Source organism: Phoenix dactylifera, chromosome 15 (assembly GCF_051530095.1).
Source record: "Phoenix dactylifera cultivar Ajwa chromosome 15, Ajwa_hap1_PhDact_Kaust_v1.1, whole genome shotgun sequence".
Classification (NCBI taxonomy): domain Eukaryota; kingdom Viridiplantae; phylum Streptophyta; class Magnoliopsida; order Arecales; family Arecaceae; genus Phoenix; species Phoenix dactylifera.
Window position 1 is genome coordinate 322,276 of NC_143204.1, and position 20,405 is coordinate 342,680.

At 41.4% G+C, this 20,405-nt stretch overlaps 1 protein-coding gene across 1 annotated transcript; it reads left to right on the forward strand.

Moving 5' to 3' along the window:
- Nucleotides 1-777: 777 nt before the first annotated feature.
- On the forward strand, nt 778-2,106 carry LOC120105823 (uncharacterized). The gene is made up of 4 exons (XM_039118578.3): nt 778-885; nt 1,012-1,070; nt 1,646-1,763; nt 1,860-2,106. The coding sequence occupies exons 1-4, from the start codon at nt 842-844 to the stop codon at nt 1,936-1,938; spliced, it is 300 nt and encodes a 99-aa protein (XP_038974506.3). The 5' UTR covers nt 778-841; the 3' UTR covers nt 1,939-2,106.
- The last annotated feature ends 18,299 nt before the right edge of the window (nt 2,107-20,405 follow it).

A 20,405-nucleotide genomic window follows, 5' to 3' on the forward strand; every position in this document is an offset into this window, starting at 1 on the left:
TCGGTAAAAGCCCGGCTCGGGCTCGGCTCGTTAGTCAAACGAGCCCGAGCCCGAGCCTAATATGAGGCTCGTTTACATCCGAGCTCGAGCCCGAGCTCGAGCCCGAGCAGCTCACGAGCCCAAACGAGCTTGGGCCTTTAGCTATTTGCTGAATGCTGATTGATTAGTCTCCCATGGCCATAGGCCCACCCGGCCGGCCCACTCTCCAGCCGGACCAGCCCCCACCGTCCATCGACCCAGATCGTGATCACCACCACTCATGCACAATTGCTCATCAGCTCGGCGATGCCCTAGTCTCCTCCTGTCTCCCTCTCGGCCGCCTCTCCCACTCGACAGACGTCACAGACGACAGTCGACAGTCGACTCCCAAGGCCAAGTCCCAGCCCTCCTCCCCCGATTTCGGCCTCTCCCACTCGACAGTCGACTCCCAAGTCCCGCCGCGCTCCGCCTCCCTTCGCCCGCACGCCGCGCCGCCGAACCCCTCCGGCCCTCCTTCTCCTCCGAACCCCTCCGGCCCTCCTTCTCCTCCGAACCCCTCACCATTTCCAAGGCTTCCATCATCTGGACGACTGGACGGCTGGACCTCGACGAGACGACGACTCGATCAGTCGATCCCTCGACTTGCTCCTCCCGGATCTTCCCCGACTCCGACCGGCGACCCCCTGATGCTGCAGCCCACCGATGACCCTTGTTATTTGGCTGAACTTGATGTTAGATTGTGTTTCATTTGCATATTTTGTTTTCCTGCTCTCATCTTTTTGTGTTTATGCATCAATTATTTCTATGCTGTTGAGTGCTGTCACCCCTGCAACAAGCTCCTGCCGCCGCCCCGAGGTTCTCCATGCGCGTCGCCTCGAAGCAGGCCTACATCTGCCGCGACTGCGGGTCATAATCCCTTCTCCCCACCAACCTAATTCTCCATTCTCCTCAGCTTTATTTTACTGATACTGCATTGAGTACTAATGCATTCAGATGTCTTTTAACTGTGATTTGTTTCTAAATTATGTGCAGTTACATATACAATGATAGAACACCCTTTGAGAAGCTTCCAGATAAGTATTTCTGCCCTGGTGAGTTGTATCCTTTTCTTCTCCATGTCCAGTTTCCTTCTTTTTTCTCTGTCTCGTATGTGATTAAATCATTAAACTCTGACTGTCCTGAATCATTTTATCTAGTCAAGCTAAGGATGCTAATATGTCCTAAAATAATACCATCTTTAATACATAATTACTTCGTGCATTGTCCCTGATATATTTGGCTTCACCTTGATTGATCTTAACACTCCATTCCTTTCCCATGCAATCAGTCTTGTTACATGGTTTCAGATCTTTTCTCTAAGTATCCTGCTGTCTTCTTCTTTTCAACCCATGGCATTTTAAAGTACCAGCTCATTGCTTCATAAGAAGGTGTTCCATACATCCAGGAAAGTAAACTGCAAGCAACATGATCTTTATACATTTCTACATAGTTTGACCAAACTTTTCCTCGAACACCAGTTTAAGATAAAAAGATCAGCACTAATCCACCAAAAGTTACTGATATTTTTATCCACAGCGGTTGAAATCTTACATATTTCTTTCCATGATTGAATTGGCTAGAATTGGAGAGAGAATGCATTTCCTGACTTCTAATTAATTTCTTATAGTCTGCGGGGCTCCCAAACGGAGATTCAGGCCATATGAACCTTCAGTTGCCAAGGATGCAAATGACACAGATGCCCGTAAAGCCAGGAAGGCTCAGATGAAAAGAGATGAAGCCATTGGGTAATTGCCTCACTATAAGTAATTTTGGGTGGATCCTGAGTGTTTGAAAGCATATCTCGCTTATATATATCATTCTTGAAACTCTTGTGCTTTCAGGAAAGCGTTACCTGTTGCCATAGTGCTTGGAGTTGCAGGGCTAGCTGGCTTGTATTTCTACCTCAACAATGCCTACTAGTGTGAGCAAGGACCAAGGAGCATCATGAGGCTCCTCTTTTCTTCATTCTGAAACTGGTCGAGTCAATATTAGTATTCATAATGTACTGTCATCTGTAACAACAGAATAAGTTAATGTACTTATGTTTCCAATTTCAAGTTGTGAGGTTTCTGTTAAACAAGCAACAAATGCAAATTTCAGTGATCAAGAAGATAAAACCAAGAAATAAAATTCAACTATCATATGATCTGAATGACAAAATATATGCCTGTACCGAGCTCGTACCGAGCCCGAGCCCGAGCCCGAGCTCGGGCTCGTTCAGGAGCTCGTAATTGAAACGAGCTTTACGAGCTCGAGCCCGAGCCTTTGCTTTACCAAGCGAGCCCGAGCCCGAGCCCAATACAGAGCTCGTTACCGAGCCCGAGCCCGAGCCCGAGCCCGAGCCCGAGCTACTGTGAAACGAGCCGAGCCGAGCTTTCCCAGGCTCGGGCTCGGCTCGGCTTGTTAACAGCCCTATCTGAGAGGGACCTAGCCTTTATGTTCTACATCCTCCAAGACACACCTATTAACTTCCCCAAGATGATCTACAAGTACCTTTGTGAGCCACTAGACAGACCTAGGCTCACCCTTCCTTATGGGATGATGTACACCCTGATCTTTAGGGAGTCCGGGATCCCCATTCCTGAGGGGGAACCCTCTCGCGCACTGCGATGGACAGATCACATGGATGAGGGAACCCTACACAGGATGGGTTTTCATAAGGTAGAGGGAACCTGGGTCAGGAAACCATCCTCCTCCACACCTACCACTAGACGCTCCCCCAGTCCTGATCCAGATACTGACTTTCCCACCTATCCCTCCACCTCAGCACCATCTACTTCTGCCGGACCCTCTACTGCACCACCTACTCAGCCACTAGAGGTCCGGATATCACCTGAGCAGCTCCGGGAGTTGCGACAGGAGATAGTGAGGGATCTTCGGGACGACCTACTGAGGGAGCTCCGAGGTCCAGCGACTGCTCCCTCCACTGCCCCCTCTTCTGCATTGGTTCCCTCCCTATCAGCCGTGACCGAGATGACGGCCCATCTGAGGGAAGAAATTTACAATGTCAGAAGCCTGATACAAGCCCAATTCTCCAATATGAGCGATGTCACAAGCAACACAAGAAAGATGCGAGATGACATCAAACATGACATGGGCACCCAGAGCCAGGGGGCCGAGCGTCTGGCGAACGTGTTGATCGCCAAGTTGGACACACTCCAGGAGAGTGTGACTGAGCTCTCCTCGATTCACAGTCGGGCTACTTCGGCGATCATCACACAGCTAGGGCACGTCACAGATGGGGTCACCCTACTTATGGAACAGTCAAGACTGCCCAAGGGAGCAGCATCCTTCTCCAAGAAGCCCTAGCTTTTATTTTAGACTTGTACTTATTGCTTTCCTCTTTGTATTCACAAGTGTACTTACTTATACATCAATACAAGGAGTAGACTATTTTCTTCAAAAATGTGCAAATTAATATCTTATAGCCTTACTCTCATTGCTTGTGTAATGTGCTTTCTTCCTTTTTGCTATGATGACAAAAAGGGGGAGAAATATATTGAATAGACATGTAAAGAGAATCAATGAAAATCAATAAAAAGAAAACTTTTACAACACACAATAATTTGTTCTTAGTAGATTCGATACCTCGAGGCTCATTATCTCTCTGTTGGGGCTCCTAATGGAGTAATCTCCAGAATCTATTCAAGGGATATTCGGAGATTAGTTGAATCATACTCAAGAACAAATTGACAGATTTTTCCTAAAAAAAAACCAAAAATTTAAGTTCAAAAGCTTCAATGCACTAAAAGAAAATTCTGAGAATCAAAACAAAGTTGAATGCATGTGTTGAGGGGGAGAATCTGAATTTTTAAGAAAGCAAAATCATGAAATATATATAAGCCAAACAATTGATTGCATGATATGAAGGCTTATATAATTCCAAATGAAAGGGGGAGCCTTAACTTCAAAATTTATTGTTTCACACCTTTCAGGTTTGGATAAATTAAATAACCAGATATTTGAATTCATTTTAAAATTTTACTATAAATCTCATTGTTTGTTGAGCAATTCACTTTACATATACTCAATGTTTTGTCATTATCAAAAAGGGGGAGATTGTGGAGTGATTGATTATAACCCTATTTGATTTTGATGAGCTCAAAGCATTTGAGTATATCTTATGTTTACTAATGAATTCAATCTAGCGTTTCAGTGATATTCTTGTAAATTTTATGGTTAAGTGTCTCTAGATTTGGTTCAAGACATTTTGGATAAGTTAAGAAGTCAATATGAACCAAAGTCTGAGACTCGAGTCGACTCCGGGATATTTCGAGTCGACTCCAAGCGTATCAGAAGCACTGGCACAGGCTCGAGTCGACTCCTGTACATTACGAGTCGACTCCGACTGAGAACAGACAGACGAACAGAAAGATACAACTCAAAACCTGTCAGCGAGTCGACTCTTGAAGAGCGCGAGTCGACTCCGATGCTAGCCGAGTCGACTCCAGAGTAGTATGAGTCGACTCCAGGGAGTTACAGACAGAAAGACAGAGAAGCTATTTTGGACCCTGAGAGCCGAGTCGACTCCTGAGGAACGCGAGTCGACTCCGATGGTTGGCAGGTCGACTCCAAAGGAAGCAAGAGTCGACTCTCAGTGTAACACAAGGCAAAAGTCAGAGAGCAACTTTCGGGCACTGAGAGCCGAGTCGACTCCCGCAAAGGGCGAGTCGACTCCGAGACAGCGCGACCCCAAAAAGACAGAAGACAGTATTTTTGTCTCTGAGAGGCGAGTCGACTCCAAGACAGTTCGAGTCGACTCCAATGCAGCGCTAGCCCAAAAAGACAGAAGACTGCTTTTCGGATACTGAGAGCCGAGTCGACTCCAGAACAGTCCGAGTCGACTCCAAGACAGCACGAGCCAAAAGACAGAAGCTCAGGAGTTCGGACTTTGAGTGCCGAGTCGACTCCCAGAATTCCCGAGTCGACTCGAGTGAGCAAACTTGGAAAATGCATCCATGGATTCCTTGGGATGAGCCGACTCCAAAAGTGCCAGGTCAGCTCCAGAGTTTGGGGTGTCGACTCCGGATTAAGTCGAGTCGACTCCCAGTCGAGAAGAGCACTTTAATTCAAATCTGGAACAGTTGCCGAGCCGACTCCAGAAAAGCATGAGTCGACTCCTGCTGCAGCCGAGTCGACTCCAGATCACGCGAGTCGACTCCGATCCCAACGGAAATATTGTCAGAATGTGCAGAATGTGCAGAACGGCTAGTAGAGTGTGTCTAACGGCTAGTTTCCGTGGGGAATGGCTTAAATAGCCACAGAGAACTGTAGCACGGTAGAGAAGTGACATTCCACTCTAAGAAAACAAGAAATCTTCATCTGCAAACTGATTTCAACGGAAAAGAAGGAAGAGGGCCATTAACTCCATTCAACCAACTCTTCCCAGCATTAAAGAAGTCTCCTTCTGCCTTCAAGTCTTCAAGACATTCAAGAGGAGACCCAGAGTTCGAGAAGCCCTCCTCTACATCGTCATAAACTAGTTTGAGGGCTCTTAACTTCTCTATTGTTTATATTGCTGAATATCTGCTTTCTTAGAAGCTGTATTTTTCTCTTTGTTCCTTCTATCCATTTGTCCTTACCTGATTCAATCAGGGGATTGAATCAAGGGTGTAAAGGTTTGTTGGTGAGCCTAGGTTGAAACCAACGTGTAAGGGTTCGATTGTGATCCCGGAAAAACAATCGGGTGGCTCTAGTCAGTGAGCCAGGGAAAACCGACCGAGTTCGTTGTGACCTCGTAAAACAACAAGTTGGGTTGTGAACTTGTAAAACAACCGGCTGTAATCCGAGGGTAATAGTGAATTTCCAAGTGAGGCTTGGGGAGTGGACGTAGGAACAAGGGTTAGCTCCGAACCACTATAAATTTCTTGTGTTTGTGATTGCTCTGTTGTTCTTTATCTTCATTTCATTCACAGCACATAGCATCTAATTAATCAACTTGCAAAAGGTGTTAATTAGTATTTCATAAATCAAATAATTGTAATAATTATTTTAAAACCCAATTCACCCCCTCCTCTTGGGTTGTCTATCTGGGCAACACAAATTTTTGGCGCCGTTGCCGGGGAAGCAAATCAAGAAGCAAGAACGATCATGAAGATCAAATCGGATTTTGGATGCCCGGAGTGAACGTACTTCGGTAGTAAGTTTTTATTTTTATTATTTTCAGTTAATAATTTTGTAGTTACTAAATTCTAAAATTTGAAATTCAAAAAAAAAATTGAAAAAAAATTCAAAATTCAAAAATTCAAAAATTTAAATTCAAAATTTGAATTCTGAAATTCAAAATTTGAAATTTAAATTTAAAAAAATAAAATAAAAAAAAAATTCAAAAAAAAATTAAAAAAATTAAAAAAAAATCTATATTATTTTTGCTAGTAATTGATAAGGTGCAATCCCCCGAGGTTATCATACCTTTATTGGGGCTCCTCACGGAGTAATCTCCAGAGCTTATTCAACGGACATTCGGAGATTGACTGACGCATAAGGATTGTGTTTAGTTTACATTCAAGTTATTGCTAAAAAAAAATAAAATTTTTTTTTAAAAAATAGTAAAAGTAAAAAAAAAATTTGCTTGCTCATTTAATCAATACAACCTAATGTCATTGCATAAACTTTAAAAAAAATATTGATTATTTGCTGCATTTAGTATTAAGCATTTGCATAAAGTAATTAAGGGCAAAACCCATTAAAAAGATAAGGTCGGGAAGTCATTACCTGTCCTTAGCCCAAAAATCACCACCTTGCATACTTATCCTAAGCCAAATTAAATTAAAATCAATTTAGACGTTGGCCTTAGGGTTTTCGAGCTCAATTAGGCTCTTGGAAAGAAGCGGCTGAAAGCCACTCTAGTGAGAATTTAGTAATTGGTGATGTCTAGGAAAGTTTTACAACAGTGAGAACTGTTACGAGTATTGTGGTATCGGTGTATCCCTTCTGGCACCACTGCACACCCCGGGACTTTTCTGGTCACTGGTTACTGGATCACTTAACTGATAAGCTCAAGCTTAATCTGAAAGGGAGATTAGGAGCTGTCTAATCTAGAGAGAATTTCAGGAACTTTTTAACCTGATAATTCTCTGTGCAACTAGATTAAAAGCTATTAAACCTTCTTTAACCTCAAGATTAAAGAGCCAATCCATTGTGTGGTGTTGATTGTGGTCATCTTGGTCTAGCCCTTCTTCTTATCTTTTAGGATTTCGTTTAAAAATCGAGTCTAATTAAGTTGTGGAAAATGTATGCATGGTAGAAGGTCATTAAGGGATAAGTTAACCCCATTTGATCCTGAGATTGACAGAACTTTTCATCACAACCTGCGAACTGTAAACCAACCGTTGATCTCTACAATGGGTGAACACATTAGAACTTTGAATGAGTTGTTCGCACCCGCATCTGCTAGTCCCCCTACTTGCATAGTATTACCAATCAATAATGCAGCCCAATTTGAGATTCGGGCTGCAACAATAAACATGTTACCCAAGTTTCATGGGTTCGAGAGTGAACAACCCTACATTCATCTAAACAAATTTTTGACAATCTGTCAAACGTTTAGAAATCAAAACTTAGATGAAGAGGGTATTAAATTAAGGTTGTTTCCCATGACTTTAGAGGATCGTGCTGCTGCATGGTTGTATTCCCTTGCTTCAAATTCCATCACATCATGGGAACAACTATCTAAGAAGTTCATGGCTAAGTTCTATCCTATGGTAAAGACTGAAAAAATTAAGGATGCCATAAGAACTTTTAGAGAAAAATCTGAGGAGGAATTTTCCCAACTTTGGGAAAGATTCCATTATCTTTTGGTCAAGTGCCCGCACCATGGGCTTGATAAGGCTGATCTGGTCCACTTCTTTTATAAAGGACTACCTCCGGCACATAGAAACATGATTGAGTCCATGCACAAGGGTAGGTTCATGAACCAAACTCCAGATCAAGCCTATGAATTTTTTGTTGACTTAGCTGAAAAAGCCCAAAATTGGAGTAGCTATGGTGAGGAAGTAAATAGAGATGAGTTCGGGCCTAGAAAATCAGGTAATTATGAAATGAAAGCAGACCCAGATCTCAAAAATATCATGTCCAATCTGGTGACTGGAATGAACAACTTAAGCAAAAAGTTTGATGCTTTCACTATTTCTACTAGTTCGAGTTCATACAAAGAGTTAAATTCCATCATGAAAGTGGGACACGAGCTACAGGGCTTATGTATCTTGTGTAACAGTCCGGAGCATCTAGTGGAGTGCTGCCCTAATCTGCCCACCATAAAGGCCGAGCAAGCAAATGCTCTAAATTCATATAGTGCCTTTAAGAAGCCCACTCCCAACTCGTTCAGCCCAGTTTACCACCCTGATAATAGGTTCCACCCAAATTTTTCATACAAGCAGAACGAACCTATTCAGCATCAAGGTGGTCCACCAGGTTTTCAGAACAACTACCCCAGGATAGGTCCATCACAAATGAACCAACCATTGGTTCCATCTGTACCTCCTTATAATGCTCCTATCCCACAGCAATCTTCACCATTAGAAACCATGATGGCTAATATGATGAAACAACAACAAGATTTTATCAAGCAACAACAACAGACCAATACAGCCCAAGCCCAGACTAACCAATTCCATGCGCAAGTAATTGCAAAACTTGAGGTTAGTCTAAGCCAAATAGCAAACTCTCTAGGGGATAGAAAGAAAGGTGAACTACCTAGTCAACTAGTGCCTAACCCTAGTAGACAACAAAATCAAGATCAAAGAGGTCAGTATCAAATCAATGGAAATCCGACCTATGAAGTCCAGGCAATTACCACTTTAAGGTCTGGCAAGCAAGTGGACAATAAAGTCCAACTTTCTGAACATGAAAAAGAAAATAAAAATGAATCCGATAAGAACCCAATTCAGAAGAGAGGTCAAGAACAGGACAAACCAGAAAAAAAGGGAAGAACCTATAGAAACATACAAATCCAAGGTTTCCTTCCCCAGTAGACTTCAGGACTCAAAGAAACAATCTAACTTTGATGAAATCATGGAAGTCTTTAAAACTGTTCAAATAAATATACCTTTCCTCAATGCCATACGATAAATTTCCTCATATACAAAATTTTTGAAAGACCTCACCACGGTCAAAAGAAAAACCAGCATTCCTAGGCAAGCTATTATGGCTGCACAAGCCTCATCTCTCATTCAACAACAGATTGCCCCGAAATTCAAAGACCCTGGTTGCCCAACCATTGAAATAAAAATAGGAGAGACGATCATCCAGAGAGCTCTATTAGATTTAGGAGCCAGTGTGAACCTACTTCCCTACTATGTCTACCAAAAGTTAGGTTTGGAGAAATTAAAGCCTACAAATATTACTCTTTCCTTAGCAGATAGGACAGTGAAGTACCCCAAGGAGATTGTAGAGGATGTAATAGTGAAAGTAAACGAGTTTTACTATCTTGTGGACTTCGTTTTCCTTGAGACTGAACCTGCAATACATCCAGACAGTCACACACCTATAATTTTAGGTAGACCTTTCTTAGCCACAGCAAATGCTGTGATCAACTGTCGAAATGGGATGCTGAAGTTATCTTTTGGCAACATGAAAGTCGAGCTTAATGTCTTCAACATAAGTAAACAACTACCAGACGACAAAGAAATCAATGAAGTTGACATGATTGAAAGTCTGGTTCAGGAGACTTTCTTACAAACTTATAATAAGGACCCTTTAGAAGCTTACCTTATCCATTCCGAGGAAGGGGTCAAGCATGCGCCCCTTAGTTTTGTTCCCCTTATGAGCATAGATCGTCATCAGCCGACTGTTCTTCATCGGACTCTTCCAAAATCATTCTTAGATAATGGTTGAAGAAAAAGGAGGATTTACATTTTGTCCGGCTGAAGACATAAAACTTAGCACTCTTGGGAGGCAACCCAACATGTAAATATTTTTGTGCTCAAAAAAAAAATGCAGGTTTGTCCCTATTGTCACTTTACCCACCTATATCAGGTAACTTCTCCTTTATCCTATTACTGCTTTAAATTTTCTTTAATATTGAGGACAATGTTAGATTTAGGTATGGGGGTGAGAATATTTTTGATTTTTTATGCCCAAAAAAATTAAAATTAAAATTAAAAAAAAAAGGAGTTCAAATTTTTAACTCAAACTCTAATCTTTTTGGCTGTACAAACTAGAAATTGCTTTGACAATAGCTTTGAGTTAAGGAATATGATAGCAGTTCTAGCTTGAGTTTTCGTCCCACCTATCTTCTGCTAACATAATACAAGATGATTTAGCACCAACACATAAGCACATGAATAGTGGGGTATGTATACTTGCAACTAATATGAATACTTTTAATCTTCGGGATAATTTAAAGTTATATGTGTGATGAACATCCTAAAAAAAAAGAAAAAAAAAGAAAGATAAAATAAAATAAAAATAATGAGTTTATTTTAAGTCTTCTCACTGAGTAACCGGGCCTCTTGCCTGGCAAGCAGCGAGTGTTCGCGTAAAAAGGTGAGGATGATTGAGATTAAACTCTGAGTGACTAATTTAGCCTTGAAGCCTAGTTAACTTGAGTTATTAAGCCTGTTAGGGTGTCTCTACACCTAGTGTCCTGAGCCATTTGGATCGGGAGTCATTGGTCTAACACTCGCTACATGGGTTAGCTAGAAAGTTTAATAAGGCTAGATATTGCACAAGTCATTCTTCTTAGCATTCAGTCTGAAAAAAATACACATATGTATAAAATAAATAAATAAATAAATTTGGGGTGTTCATTACCATTTAACTCTAGAAAGTCTTGAAAATTAGAGTGATTATGTTAGAAGTAAGTGAAAGCCACTCATTTATATGATACTATCTTGCACCTCACTACATTCTTGACTTGTTAGCAGATAGATGGGGAGTAATGGAACTTAAGTTAGAGTCTGCTTAAATATGATAGCAACAAATCTCTAATGTCCTTGCAATTCTAGTTTCATACATGTTGGCAACAGGCAACAAATTCATGTTGAGTTAAACATTAGAAACCCCTGACTAATGAAGTTTGTGGGTAACTTTACTACAAATCCTCACGAGACAACACTCGTCCACTAGGATAATCTAGGGGTTTAAAGGCTTGTTGCACATGCTAAGTGTAATCGTAATGCTCTACGAAAGTGAGTATCTATCTTAGTTCATGTATATATAATAATACTTTTGCACTCTCATTTCTGCATTAAATTGCTAGAGACTAGCAATAAGCTAGTTGGGGGGTGTGATGAGAGCACAAAAGTGCGACCTACATATCACTAAAATTAGTGTTATTGCTAACCGATAATAATAAATTCGCTAGATTAATATTATATTTGGGTTTGACACAGATTATCATAAATTAGAGATAAAATGCACATTGAGTACAAATTTGACTTCAGAAGGATCTCTTCCCAGATCCGACCCGGTTGAAGATCGGGTCAGGTCCGAGTCGGGTTCGGGTCCGAATCGGGTCCAATTTCTTTGTGCTTTTGGGAAAGAATTTTGGGCAAATCTAATTTGACCATATCATAACTATGAGGTGCTGGGTGACCGATGACTTGAAAGACTTGCACTTGACCTCCAGTCAGAACAGATGACTCGTGACGAACTCAGTCCATCCATCTACAAGCCAAATTTCATATCACACTATTTTTTTATCTATATGACTAATTGGACGGAACTTGGTATCTCTCAGCTCTCATCTCAGGAGGGCAAAGAAAGTCCCAGACCTTCTTCCAAAATCTAATTCCATTGCAGAAACTGGCACATGACCCATATTCAGTTCAACTTCCAGCAAGGGGAGAAGGAATGATCCCAAGCGCCCGTCTGCATTCATCCGGCGATCCCGCATCCGTCCGTGGGCCAAAGAAGAAGATGGATCTTCTTCCATCCATGAAGCACTCCTCCAGCTCATCCCACAGCTCCTCCCTCCTTCCGCTTCATCAACCCCTCCTTCATTCCGTGATCCGGCGATCCCGCACGGCGTCTAGACCCTCTTCCGGATTCCCAGCGTCTCAGCCCTCTCCCGTGGATCCACGTTTTCCCCTCTTCCGTGATGCTAGCAGTGGTCCCGCAGCGTGTCTCCACCGCGTCTCTAGCCATCTGTGACCAAATACCCGCACCTCAGCCCGTGCCTCCCTCCTTCCGTTTCCAAATCTCAGCCTTCCAGCATCCCGGACGACCCTCTTCCCCAATTCCAGCGATCCCGCGCCCATCAAGCATTCCGTGATCAACGTCCTAGCCAAGAGTCGCGTCCGCCCTCTCCTTCCGCCCATAACGCTTGCTGTGGCGATCTATAAGAGGGGGAGGTTGAGGAGCTCTCGGGTGGTGCTGGGTGGTGGGCCAAAGTACAGGGAAAACAGAGGAGTGTGGAGGTCAGTTTGGCCAAGGAAACAGGGGAGCTCAATTTTTAGGAAGAAAAGAAAAAAGAAAAAAGAAAACAAGAGAGGAGTATTTTATTATTTTGTTTGAGTTTTTTTTTTAATTTATGAGAGCAATATTTTTCTTTAGCTTGAGTTTATGAGAGCAATGTATTTTTTTAGTTGTACTTTAATTGAAAGTTTTAATTAAGAAGTTATATTTTGAGTTTGAGAGCATGTTGTTCTTATTTTTAGTTTTATTTTAGGTTTTGTTTTGAGTTTTAATTTTTGAGAGTTTATTTGGGTAGAAAGTTATATTTATTCTACAATTTTAATTTCTGTTCTGCAATACATTAAATCCTCTTTCATGCAATCTATATTCCAGTCTGCAATTTTTCTAGCGCTGTTTTCATCCATTTTAATTTATGCCAAAGCCTTTCTTTGATTAGTTAATATATAAATACTTTTTGAATTTAAATACTTGTCTTTTTGTCAATTTCAAAGTAGAAAATATTCTCTAGTAGCCCAGAGAATCATTCAAACATCCTCGAAGTAATGTTTTTTTCTTTGTTATTCAAGAATCGATTTCGAATCCGAGTGAACGTTCTAATTTTTATGCAACTCCAATCGTCTCCCTGTGGATCGACCTCTTACAACCACTATTCTTCGAGTAGGAAAGATAAGAGTAAAATTAATTTAAACTTTGTTTGTCGGTTCTAACAACGATCCGTTTAGCATATTTTTAGATAAACAGAAATCGGACGAACAAGGAAAGATTAGGATCTGAGGAGGGTTGATTAAGATTTATAAAACTGAAACAAAAATTAGAAGTTATAAATTTGAAGATCTCATCTTCAAAAATTCTGCAGGTGTAGAACACCGCAGCCTGATGATTTTTTTAGGTTCCTGGTTAAGCCGCACATGTGTCCGGGCTCTACAGGTATCCACACAAGGATCTAATCATCTGAGTTAGGGTCTTGCCGGAGTGCTAGCTCCTTGCAAAGACCTCTTATGACTATCAAATAGATTGGAAGAAATCTGCAATATACCTCCTTGAAGAAGAACCCTTTCTTCTTTGATCTTACTCGCAATGGAGGAAGAGGAAGGAGGAACCTTTGCGCGTGGATCTTCCTTGCCTTGATGCCATGGAAGAAGAGGATGCAGAGGACCCCCTTGCTGCCGTGGAGAAGGAGGAAGAATGGGCTTGGGCGTGGAGGAAAGAACTCCTTCTTTTCTTGGGCGAATTGATCTCTTCCTAGGTTCTTCTTCTTTCTTTCTTTCCAACACTTGGAAGAAGATGAACTTGATCTCCCTTGCTGCCGTGGGAAGAAGAGGGGAAGCCTCTTGCTGCCACGGGGAGGGAGAAGAAAAGAGAAAAGGAGGTGTGGAGAGGAAGAAGAGAGAATTGATTCATAATGTCTCCCTTGCTACCCTTTTATAGATTGGGTTTAGGGCTTCTCCTAATCTTATTAGGAGTATGGGACTATAACCCACTCTTATGCCAAGTATCCAATCCTTGTGCTCATAGATGCATGACATGTGTCCATTTAATCAATTGATTAATTTTCTAATCACATTAAGATTCCTAATCTCATTAGGAGAATTAATTGATTTGGGAGCATGCATCCTACGACGCCATGTGGACTTTAAAGTCCGCATAGTGTGAACACGACTTAAGTCATATTCATCCTACGACGACATGTGGTCTTTAAAATCCGCACAATCCTTGGTTTAATCAAATTGACCCAATCATGAACCCAAATCAATTTGGGTCGAACCCAATTTGATTTGGCTCATTAAATCAGCCCAATTGCAATCCAATTGCAATCAATTCCACTTAGTTCTTCTTCCATTAACTCACTAACACTTAGTGGGTTAATTCAATCACCGATCATATTGATGATTGATTTCTATTGTGATTTCAAATCATAATTATGATAGTCAGACTAATTAAATCCTCTATGTGTATGATCCCGTAGGTTTTATTTTAACTGGTAGTGAGACATATTGAGATCTCCATCTCAATATTACTGAAACTTCTTTCAGTGGACTGAAACGATTTCAGTTCTACTCTTAGGGTTTACTGATTACCAAGTGAATGCCTTCGAGTCTCACAATCCACTTGTGACACCTAGCAGTATATGGTGGCAACCCAGTAGAATAGAATGTCTGAACCTCTAGATGCAGTTAGCGTATGATACAGTTCCTCTATCATGGATCCCGACGTGACGGAGATTATGGATATCTCGTCAAATCCCATTGTCCGTCATATATCAAATTTATATGACTTCCAGTTCGAGATATGAAAAACTCTTTTTCCAAAATACCTGGCCAGAAATTTATCGAACTTAGTCTCATAAATCACATAGGATCACTCATAAGCTATCAAGATCGATAGATCCCATCTAGATTCAATCCTATTCCAAAATGAACCTACTGTAGCCAATCCGCACTACAAGGATCCGAATGGCTAGGGCCCAAGTTCACATGCTCGTCAAACTACAGCAACCTCACAGTGAATAGCTAAGGCATCGCAGGTCAAAGGACCAGTCATACAACTGCAGCATAAGTAGTCACTGACGAGTGGATAGACATCCATGTGACTACTTATCTTTGGTCACGCTCAGTACCTTGTTCTCTAACAAGTACTCGCATAATCACTCCAGTGTCTCTACACCGTGGACTCGAGACTCGTCTATCTAACTAAGTGATCTATGCACTAATCTTAGTAGATCGATCACCGTCCCTCATGATGGATCCATCATTCAGGAGCATTTAGAAATTAATCCCTAATGACACATGCCTCAAAATTCTCAACTCCTTGAGAATATGTGTCATCATCTATTAATTTCTTGGACGATTCATGGACAAATATAAACATGAATGAAAAATAAATTGCCCAATCTTATTTATTGATAAGAGTCAAATTACAAATTTGTATCCCAGATTACAAATATGCGCCAGCCACGTTGGCTTTTAGGGCATACTTCTAACAATCTCCCACTTGCACTAAAGCCAATCAAACATGTATTTAAGTCCCATTTTCTCAAGATGGACTTCTAATTTTTTCTGACTCAGCTGCATAGTGAATGGGTCCGCCACGTTATCAGTGGAGTCTACTCTCTGCACCTCTACATACTTCTTTTCGAGGTAGTCGCGAATTAGATGAAATCGCCGCTCTATGTGCTTAGACTTCTGGTGAGACCTCGGCTCCTTAGCTAGTGCTATGGCGCCTTTGTTGTCGCAGAAAAGAGTTATGGCATCTGTTGACATGACTCCTAGCTCTTCGACAAATTTCTTGTATAAGAACGCTTCCTTCGCAGCTGTTAGATATATGCCCTAGAAGCCAATTTTGCTGACACATTATTAATTCTGGGATATAATTTGTACTTGACTTTATTATTATTGAATGAATGAAAGGCATCTTTTTCATTCATATTGTTTATGTGTCTATGAATCGTCCAAGGAATTAATAAGATGATGATGCATATTCTCAAGAGTTGAGAATTTGAGCCATGTATCATTGGTGATTGATTTCTAAATGCTCCTGATCGATGGATCATCACGGGGATGGTGATCGATCCGATCAGTGCACACATTACTTTCCTTAAGGATGGACGAGATTTGAGTCCACGGTGTGGGGACACTGAAGTAATAGTGCAGGTGCTTGATAAAGAACAAGGGTACTGAGCGTGACCAAGACAAGAAGTCACTTGGATGTCTGATGTTGCAGTAGTGTGACTGGTTCTTTGACCTGCGGTGCTTCGGCTACTCACAGTGAGGTTATTGTAGTTTGACTGCACATATACATGGTCTCTAGATATATGGATTCATGCAGTGTAGATTGGCTGCAGTAGGTTCATTGTAGGAATAGGGTATGCACCTATATGGAATCAATCGACCTTGGTAGATAAGGAGAGATCCTATGTGATTTATGAGACTGAATTCGTAAGACCTCGGCCGGGGCAGTATACACAGTGGAGAAAGAGTTTTCCACTCTCAAACATAATTCGAATAAATCTTGACATATGACAGACGATGGAGTTTGACGAGTTGTCCATGACCTCCATCCTGTAGGGATCCACGATAATAGGACTGTATCATACGATAACTGCACCTAGAGGTTCATCATTCCATTCTGCTGGGTGGCCTCTACGAGCTGCTAGGTGTCACTGGTGGATGGTGAGACTCACAGAAAATATCTCGATGATCAATAAATCCTAATGAGTTGAGTTGGAACTGTTCCAACCCATTGAAAGGAATTTTCAATGATATTGTGATAGAGATCGTAATATATCTCACTATCAGTCAGAATAGAACCTATGGGGTCACACACACTAGAGATAATGACCGATCCGATGGTTGAAAAGTGATTATGAATCACGAGTAATCAATTCGATTGATAATCAGTAGAAGAAGGAACAATGGAAATTAATTTATTGGACTTAAACATAAATCCTACTTGGAGTAGGATTCCTAGAGTCCTAATTGGATTAGGACTGGGAGTCCTACTTGGAGTAGAATTCCTACAATCCTAATTAGATTAGAATTTTGATTTCAATATGAATTCCTACTTAGAATAGGATTCCTAGAAGTCCTAATTAGATTAGGACTTCGGATTCAAATTAGAGTCCTAATTGGATTAGGACTAAAATTAAATAAGTCCTAATTGGATTAGGATTTCTTAAGTCCCAAATTAATTATTAATCTAATGAATCAAGATGACTCCTAATTAGATTAGGATTGAAGGTTTCAATTGAGTCATGATTCATTGAGTTCTAATTGGATTAGGACTTACCTAGATTAAACCCAATTGGTTCCCCCTTAGATAAAGCCTAATTAGATTAGGACTTAGCCATTATGAGGCCCCCTAATCCTCCTTACTAGGGCTAACCAAGAGGAGGGCCGTACGCCCCCTCCTTCTCTTCTTTGGTGCGGCAAGACAAGAGGGGCCGACGCCCCTCTTGGAAATCAATCAAGGAGCTCCTAAAAGGGCATATAATAGAAGTCCTCCTCCTTGTGGCCGTACGCCTCCCTCTCCCCTTTCCTTTTGGTTTTCAGCCGCAAGCAAGGAAGAAAAAGAAGAAGGCCTTGGCGGCCTCCTCCCCTTCCCTTCCTTCTTCCAACGCAGGGAAAAGAAAAGGCTTGGTCTAGCCTTTTGGTTCTTCATCCAGATCCCTTCTTCTTCTTTCTCCTCCCAAGCACATTCAAGAGTTGAAAGAAAGAGAGGAGATCAGCCATCAAAATATATCTCTGCAAGGGAGCTAGCACTCCGGAGAGATTAGAGCATTTGAATCGGTTTTTACTTCGTGTGGATACCCGTAGAGGCCGGACATGTGTGCGGCTTCAAGCGAGCCTTCTTCCTAAACCACGAATTTCAGTTTGCGGTGATCATCTACCCGCACAAGGTGAAGATCTGATCTTCATAATTAGTTTAAAAGTTTTTAATTCTAATCTATCTACGAACAGTTTTTAAATAACGTTCATGTGATGAACGTCGATCCCGCTTATGCCTCTTCCGCTGCCATCTGAAATTTTTAATTTTCTGCGTGTTGGCGGTGTTAGAAGTATACCCTAGAAGCCAATCTGGCTGACACATTATTAATTCTAGGACATAATTTGGTACTTGACTTTATTATTATTGATTAATAAATGGGCATTCTTTTCATTCATATTGTTTATGTGTCTATGAATCGTCCAAGAAATTAATAAGATGATGATGCATATTCTCAAGAGTTGAGAATTTGAGCCATGTATCATTGGTGGTTAATTTCTAAATGCTCCTGATCAATGGATCATCACGAGGACGGTGATCGATTCGATCAGTGCACAGATCACTTTCCTTCTGGATGGACGAGACTTGAGTCCACAGTGTAGGGATACTGAAGTGATAGTGCAGGTGCTTGTTAGAGAACAAGGGTACTGAGCGTGACCAAGACAAGAAGTCACTTGGATGTCTATCCATTCGTCAGTGACTTGCTTGATGTTGCAGTAGTATGACTGGTCCTTTGACCTGCGGTGCTTCAGCTACTCACAGTGAGGTTATTATAGTTTGACTACACGTATACATGGTCTCTAGTCATATGGGTCCTTGTAGTGTAGATTGGCTGCGTAAGTTCACTGTAGGAGTAGGGTATGCACTCACATGGAATCTATCGACCTTGATAGAAGAGGAGTGATCCTATATGATTTGTTAGACTGAGTTCTAAGACCTTGGCCAAGGCAGTAATATAAAGTGGAGAAAGAGTTTTTCACTAACGAACTCGAGTCGAATAAATCTTGACATATGACAGACGAAGGGGTTTGACGAGTTATCCATGACCTCCGTCCTGTAGGGATCCACGATAGTAGGACTGTATCACACGATAACTGCACCTAGAGGTTCATCATTCTATTCTACTGGGTAGCCACTACATGCTGCTAGGTGTCACTGGTGGATGGTGGGACTCACAGGGATTATCTCGATGATCGATAAACCCTAAAGAGTAGAGTTGGAATCGTTTCAATCCATTGAAAGGAATTTTCAATGATATTGTGATAGAGATCATAATATATCTCACTACCAGTCAGAGTAGAACCTATGGGGTCACACACACTAGAAGTAATGACCGATCCGATGGTTGAATCGTGATTAGGAATCACAAGTAATCAATTTGATTGATAATAAGTTGAAGAAGGAACAAAGGGAATTGATTAATTGGACTTAAAACAAGAGTCCTACCTGGAGTAGGATTCATAGAGTCCTAATTGGATTAGGACTAGAAATCCTACTTGGACTGGGATTCCTACTTGGACTGGGATTCCTATTTGGAGTAGGACTAGGAGTCCTACTTGGAGTAGGATTCATAGAGTCCTAATTGGATTAGGACAGGAATCCTACTTGGACTGGAATTCCTACTTGGACTGGGAATCCTATTAGGAGTAGGACTAGGATTCCTACTTGGAGTAGGATTCCTATAATCCTAATTAGATTAGGAGTTTTGAATTAAATTTGGATTCCTACTTGGAGTAGGATTTCTAGAGTCCTAATCAGATTAGGACTTCGAATTCAAATTAGAGTCCTAATTGGATTAGGACTAGAATTAAACAAGTCCTAATTGGATTAGGATTTCTTAAGTGCCAATTAATTATTAATCCAATGAATCAAGATGGCTCCTAATTAGATTAGGATTGAAGAGTTGAATTGAGTCATGGTTCATTCAAGTTCTAATTGGATTAGGACTAGCATAGATTGAACCCAATTGATTCATGATTTGGACTAAACCAAATAGGAGCCCTAGATGCTATTTAAGAGGAGGCTTGGGGGCTGACCTAAAAGATATGAGAAGCTCTCCCCTTGTGGCCGTACGCCTCCTTTCTCCTCTCCTCTTGGATCAGCCGCAAGCAAGAAAGAAAAAGATCCATGGTGGTCTCCTTCTTCCTCCTCCGTTTGGGATTCAACGCAAGGAAAGGAAAGGCTACATCTAGCTTTTTGGATCTTCTTCCTTGATCCTTTCATCTTCTTCCTCCTCTCTCTAGCATTCAAGAGCTGAAAGAAAGGGAGGTGATCAGCCATCAAAACCAATCTCTGCAAGGGAGCTAGCACCCCGGGGAGATTAGAGCGATTGGATCGGTCCTCTGCTTCGTGTGGATACCCGTAGAGGCCGGGCACTTGAACGGCTTCAAGCGAACCTTCATCCTAAACCACGAACTTCAGTTTGCGGTGATCATCTACCCGCACAAGGTGAAGATCTGATCTTCCTAAAGTTATTAAAAGTTTTTAATCCTTATCTATCTACGAACGGTTTTGAACAACGTTCATGCGATGAACGGTTGATCCCGCGCATGCCTTTTCCGCTGCATCTGAATTTTTTTAAATTTCAGCGGCATGATCGGGGTATTCTAACAGTGGTATCAGAGCCTAGGCTTCATAGATTAAGGTAAGGATTAATTATTAGTAGGCTTATTAGATCTGAAAATTGAAAGATTATGCATGCTGAAAATTTTCTGCGTGCAGATTTTTTCTAGGGTGCTGATTTTTGCATGCTGATTTTTATGTGATAA